Source organism: Dermochelys coriacea, chromosome 2, assembly GCF_009764565.3.
Source record: "Dermochelys coriacea isolate rDerCor1 chromosome 2, rDerCor1.pri.v4, whole genome shotgun sequence".
In the NCBI taxonomy this organism is placed as follows: domain Eukaryota; kingdom Metazoa; phylum Chordata; order Testudines; family Dermochelyidae; genus Dermochelys; species Dermochelys coriacea.
The window spans coordinates 263,738,466-263,745,157 of record NC_050069.1 but is presented as its reverse complement, the minus strand read 5'-3'; the positions used below and the strand labels follow the sequence as shown (position 1 = coordinate 263,745,157).

The following is a 6,692-nucleotide window of genomic DNA, read 5'->3' as shown; positions in this document are numbered from 1 at the left end:
CAGTTTTCCAGGGGATCCTTCTAATGACTTACAAAACACCAGCTCAAGTCCCTTCAGAGACCTGGGAAACTATATACCATCCTAGGTGCCCCAGAGGGCAATATTTCTCCACCCTCAAGCCCAGAGTCCAGGCATTTGAAACCAAGAGGACTTTAATAAAGGGGACACAACAGAATGAACTGGGGGGGCCCCACAATTTACAAACTAAAAATATTAGGTAAGACTCAAACATGGTTAGGATGACCCCTTATGTGATATCAGGCATATGTGATATCAGTCTCTTGTGCCTTCATTTCCCAACAGGATTAATAGCATTTTATTGTCCCCAAACTCAAAACGTTATTGTATTTTAACCAAAACAGCCCAAACTATCACATAACTGAAACGCAAATGAGGTCTGGCCCAGTCATCTATTCGAGATTTTTTTGTCGTCGAGGCCTTTCAAAAGTAGCCCAATCAACAAAAAATCACTGAGGTTGGCAACGCTGCGCCAGACACATTGCAAAGAAACCAATTCTTGTGAGATTCTCACTCCACTTTTGCAGACACCAGAAGTTAGGCTAAGAATCCAAACTTAGGGCACTCAGCTGAACTTTGAAATTGGGGGGGGTGTGTATTCATCCATCACTGTCATAGAATCATAGAAATGTAGGACTGGAAGGGACCTCAGTAGGACATCTAGTTCATCCTCCACACTGAGGGACCATCCCTGACAGGTGTTTGTCTAACCCAGTGGTTCTCAACCTATTTACCAGTGTGGGCCGCATCCAATACTACCTGAATGGCCCTGAGAATGTCACATGGGCCACAGCTCTGTACTGACTGGGCTACAAGCGGCCAATGGGTTGCAAGTTGAGAACCACTGGTCTAACCTCTTCTTAAAAACCATGAGTGATGGAGATTCCACAGTAGCCCTAGGTAATTTGTCCCAGTGCTTAACTACCCTGACAGCAACAGGTTTTTTTCCTAATGTCCAACCTAAATCTCCCAGCATGATGTTCATTTTTTTTTTACATTGCCCATTATCTGCCCATTATCCTATTGAGTCAGACCCCACCTCATTGTGGGGTTAAAAAGAACATTGTTACAGTAGTGGTTTAAATCCAAGGGGTAAACACTTTCTCTCATTCCTACTAGGCAATAGTGCGGCTCTCTTAATTGTTTCAAGAGCAGTTCGGCTCAGAAAACAGAACCTGCTTCTTCTCTGTGTAATTCTATAGTGTTGTTGGGTATAAAGGGAAAAAATAACAGGGCGCTCTTACAACAGACACTAATAACAACATGGGAAAGATACAGTACGATCTCTACAAAAAAAACAGGAGGACTTGTGGCACCTGAGAGACTAACAAATGTATTTGAGCATAAGCTTTCGTGAGCTACAGCCCACTTCATCGGATGCATGCAGTGGAAAATACAGTGGGGAGATTTTATGTACACAGAGAACATGAAATAATAGGTGTTACCATACACATACCATACGATCTCCGGTAGGGAAGAAACTGAAGAGCAAACAGGTGAAGGAAGAGAAAAAAGAGTAACAAAAGTGAGAGAGAGGTAGAAAGTTGCATTGGTTAAAGAGAATGTTAATTGCCGCTATGGTCCAATTAAATGCAGTGCACCTTTGTGCTTGGTTATATCTTTGGAATGCATCAGATTTCCCTGCAGGTGATACTCTAGGATCTCCTTAGAACTCCTTGCCAGTTAATATTTTCTGTGATGATGAAAAGCTATTGCCTAGGGTTGATTGTACTTGATAACTGGTCCCTTGGCCCCAGGCACAACACAGGTGTGTCCTGATGAGGATAAAGTATACTTTGGTCTTGCAGTTTAGATGAGACTGAACCATGTTGTGTTCTCTAATCATATGAATCATCCAAGGTTCTAGCCTAGCCCCAGGACACACTTGAAACACAGTTCAGTTCCCTTTATGTTGTCAAGGCTGAATCACGTTTTTACCCAGGTCAGGGGAAGTATCACATTATAATTTGTTCCCCTGACATAGTGGGAATTACACTGCAAAAAGAACTTTAGATCAGTTGCTATTATAGTGATTGTCACTTGGACCTGAAAGTGACACTCAGGGCTAGCCTACACAGTGAGTTAGTGCATGGCAAGCCAGAACTGTGCAGTGCACTAACTAGCCGTGTGGACTCTGCTACTGTGCACTAAAAGTTCTGCATTTAAAGCATGCTATGGAACATTTAGTGCACAGTAGCAGGGACCACATGGCCAGTTAAGGTGTGGCAGACTGCTGTGTGGTAGATTCAGTTGATCTAGTTCAAAAAAGAACTAGATAAGTTCCTGGAGGACAGGTCCATCAATGGCTATTAGCCAGGATGGGCAGGGAAGGTGTCCCGAGCCTCTGTTTGCCAGAAGCTGGGAATGGGCGACAGGGGACGGATCACTTGATGATCACCTGTTCTGTTCATTCCCTCTGGGGCACCTGGCATTGGCCACTGTTCGGAGACAGGATACTGGGCTAGATGGGCCTTGGTCTGATCCAGTCTGGCTGTTCTTATGTTCACACTTTGGCTTGCTGTACAGTAACATCTCTTGTAGATAAGGCCTCAGAAGCCTGACTGATGAGACGTGAGGTCAGTGGGAGGCTGCAGATAGAAATATACATGATTTAAAAGCATCCCATTGTGTCTTCCTAACCTTGTAATCTTGCTGTTGTTCTATCATCTTCCCTCTCTTGTTAGTTACTCAAGTGAGCCCTGATTCAGCACAGCACTTAAACATGTGCTTAAATCCTTTGACTTACAGTTAAGCACTTGCTTAACAGCTTTGTTAAATCACAGCCCAGGTAACAAGAGGAGAGGAGTGGGATGGGATGCTGGCGATAAAAGTAATAAGATTACATGATTACCTAGGAAGAAAAGGAGTACTTGTGGCACCTTAGAGACTAACAAATTTATTAGAGCATAAGCTTTCGTGAGCTACAGCTCACTTCATCGGATGCCGATGAAGTGAGCTGTAGCTCACGAAAGCTTATGCTCTAATAAATTTGTTAGTCTCTAAGGTGCCACAAGTACTCCTTTTCTTTTTGCGAATACAGACTAACACGGCTGCTACTCTGAAACCTATGATTACCTAGGGGTAGCTATGGGCACAGCTTGATGGTTCTGAATTGTAAGTTTTTCTAAACACAAGTCAAGCCCTGCCTCCACCAACTCTCTCATTCCTTCCAAAAGTTTTCTGCTTATTGCCTGTAGATGATCAGTGATTCTTCTCTTAAAATGTGTTTATTATTTTACAAGGAATAAAAGTTAACCTTACTAAACATGAATGGTCAGGAACACTCTTCTTATCTCGTGCCATATTTCCTTTTGTCCAATTTTCTGTCACCTCCCCAGATCTTCATAACTTCTTAAAACCAATTGTCAATTGTTTACTAAGCCTTATAGTTCATTCCTTTAACAGCCTACGACACATCATGTAAAATTTTGTTTGAGTGCAAAGAAGTAAGAAGCGTTAGTCTGACCATACATGTCTAGTAAGCTTCCCTTCTATTCCCAGTAAAATCATGGGGAAATGTTAAATCAAAGCCCAGATAAGTAACACACAAGCTGAGGGGAGTTGGGTGAAAATTTTCCGTCATCTGGACTGACTGATTTGTGTACGTTCAAATTTTCCAATTTTTTATCGAGAGCTATTTTAAAAAGCTTGTCTTTCATTGCGTCCTAATTGTACAGACTTTTACTCCTGAGGCTAGATTTAGAAAAGGAACAGAATAACCCACGTATTTGTGATTCCTCAATTTTATTTCCTCCTAATTTATAATGGAACTACTTTTCTAGGAGTAAAATTTTCAAAAGCAGCTACGTTTTTGAAAATACTATTAAAAATCTATCCATAGGTCACTAAGTCACTGAAAATGGGAATTAGGCACTTCTGAAAATTGTACATATACTACTTTTTGCTCTGATATATTTGTAAAAGTCCCTTTCCTGCTCATTTAAGTGGAGCAGCCAAATGAAACCGGCAAGACCTCTGGATTGTTCCATTTTCTTATCAAGCAGAGTATTGGGAGGAGAGAAGTGAGTCCTAGGAAAATGCCACTTTATCAAATTGCCAGATTCATTCCCAATACAATCTCTGCTTTAAGAATAATAATTCCTGGGACCTAAATAGGCTGACAGCATTCTTTTAATAAAAATAAAATTTAGCAAAATACAGCGGGATTATAGTCCAGACAATTTTAAATTAATCTCCGGTATCCTTGTTCCTAATCCCTATATAAAGAATTTATTTGTCCTATGTCCATTCAATATATTTCTAAGTGCACAGTCAGACATTTCAGATTTACAGTAAGAAGAGTAGAAGAAATAAAAACCCATAAATCATGCTAAGGAAACTCTCCCTATTTCTTTTTTTCCTCGGAAATTCACTAACACTCTTGTTTTCTTTGCATGTCAGCAAGCATTCACTTACACAGCCCCTTACAATTCTGTAACAGGAGATAGGGGAATTTCTGTAGTGAGTCTGAGAGTTCCAAGGTGAGAGCAACATGTAGAGTGAACATTAACGTTCTGAGTGGTGCTGTGTTGCCAAATAAAGAGACAGGTCATAACAACTGTCTAACAGGGTATGGAAGATCTTTTACACAGACCAGTCTCTTCTGTAACTTTTATTGCAATTCAGCTTGACAAATCAATCCCTCTTGACTGATTATGGAGCCAGTACACAACAGGGCTGCAGCAGAAGGGGGTCACGTTTTCAAATTAAATACGTAGACGATATTTAAACGGGACATCGTGAGCGGGCTGCATCGAACCAAATCCCCATCGGCTCATATCTATCGGAGGGATCTCCTCTTTCTCGTTAACTAGCTCCAAGTCATAGTAAGATAACATCAGGAACACAAACAGTTTTATTTCATTGATAGCAAAGAACCGTCCAGGACAGATTGAGGTGCCTGCCCCCCAGGGCATGTTAAAGTATTTCAGCTTTTTCCCATTTTTGTAGAAATTTTTTTTGGTGCCATCTTGGTTCAGGAATCGGTTGTATTTGAAGGTGTAAGGCTCAGGATGGACTTCGGGGTCCATCTGCACTGCAACATAGGGAAACAGGGCTACCCTATCCCCTTTGCGGAGGGCGTACTCCCTGCCATTGGCCATCTTGAGATTCAGGTCCTCAACCACTGCTCTGATCAGAATGGGAGCTACTGTCAGGCGCAAGGTCTCCTCCACTGTGCTGTCTAGAAAAGGGGTTTTCATTAACATTTCCCTGGTGATGTTAACCACAGGGCTACCTGGCTTCACTTCCTGACCAGCCTCTCTTAAAACTTTGTCCACTTCTTCCCTCACAGCCTGCATTGCTTTGGGATGCTTCATGAGATACAAGAGAAGCCAGAAGGAGCTCGGGCCCGTGTTGCCTTGGGCCGCCCAGAGAAGCATAAACATGAACCGATCCCGCATGTACTCAGGCACCCCAAGTTCTGCCAGGAACTGTTCTTGGTCGCTTATCCACCCGCTGATGTTATCCTTCTCACGGCTGTTCTTCACAGAAAGCACCTTCCAGAAGAGCCTCTTCAGCCTCTCCGCTTCCATTTTATCCTTAGGGGGCGGCACCCGATTCGCCGTACCTAGGGACGGCTCTGATTACAGGAGGTGAGATTCTGCGGCCTGCAATGTGCAGAAGATCAGACTAGATGGTCCCGTCTGATCTGAAAGTCTTTGGGAACGTCCTACTGAATTTAATAGGGATGAAACCAATAGGGTTCAATAGAAATGACTCTAAACACCGTAGCAAGTAATACAGAATGAGATCTTTTCTATATATTTTGTGATCCAGCCTGAAAAGGTGTGGAGGGAGGGACAACAGGGATATCGTTCCCTTTGAAACTGTATAGGATGTTTAAAAAACACTAACTTTTCAATGAAATGCTATAGGACATTGCCCTAAGGGACTCCCCCATGGGACTGGGAAGGCAATAGGTAATTCTTCAGAGAGAGGCTGTGTTTAGTTGCATTTTGTATATCATCTTCAGACAGTAACCAGACTCGCTTTGTGTGGCTAGGGAGGCTGCAGGGTGTGAAGCACCTGAGGGAGGGTGCTTTTTGTATGTTTTTTTCCTTATCTTTGCCAAAAGCTCCACCGGCTGGAGGAAAACTTATTTGCTCCTTTCTGCAGCCTTGAGAGAGTTGCTTGCTTGTTTGTCAGACCCACTAGGGCTGTTGGAGACCTGCCTGCTGCAAGAACAGAAAATCTCTCTTGAAGATCCTTCCATGGATGTAGGGATGCAGCAGTCACACCACACAGACCCTTGAAGATGGCTGATGAGCCAGGGAGCAGTGCGAACATGTAGACAGCAGAACAAAGAACAGGCCAGCAGGCAACAAATCCAGAAGTCATCAGGGTAGAAAGGGGCCTATAGTGGGGAAAGGATACCAGCAAGCAGACGTGCCGCATGGATGCTGGGTAACTGAATGTTTGCCAGACACTAGTTAGAGCCATGTGAGTCCCCTGAATCAGCTGATATTTGAGCTATTCATGAATATTTGTGGAAGCCCAGGGGCCTGAAGCTGCTGCCATATTGCCAAACTCAAAGCTTAAGTTTTCACCAAGCGCATGTGGAAAGTATCCCAAAAATTGCCAAGCCAGATGTAAGGGGACTGTTGCCCCCTTACTAACATTCAGTGGGGGTGTTTTGGTTGGCTAGCTCCCAGTACTAAAAGGGGAAGGGTCTA

The 6,692-nt window shown here is 43.1% G+C and overlaps 1 protein-coding gene across 1 annotated transcript; it reads right to left on the bottom strand.

Moving 5' to 3' along the window:
* Window positions 1-1,337: 1,337 nt before the first annotated feature.
* LOC119850697 (7-alpha-hydroxycholest-4-en-3-one 12-alpha-hydroxylase-like) lies at window positions 1,338-6,306 on the bottom strand. Its single transcript, XM_038389121.2, has 3 exons — window positions 6,267-6,306; window positions 3,094-5,599; window positions 1,338-2,869 (listed from the first exon to the last, which is right to left on the bottom strand). Exons 1-2 carry the CDS (start codon window positions 6,304-6,306, stop codon window positions 4,725-4,727), a joined length of 915 nt encoding a protein of 304 aa, XP_038245049.1. The 3' UTR covers window positions 1,338-2,869; window positions 3,094-4,724.
* Window positions 6,307-6,692: the final 386 nt, after the last annotated feature.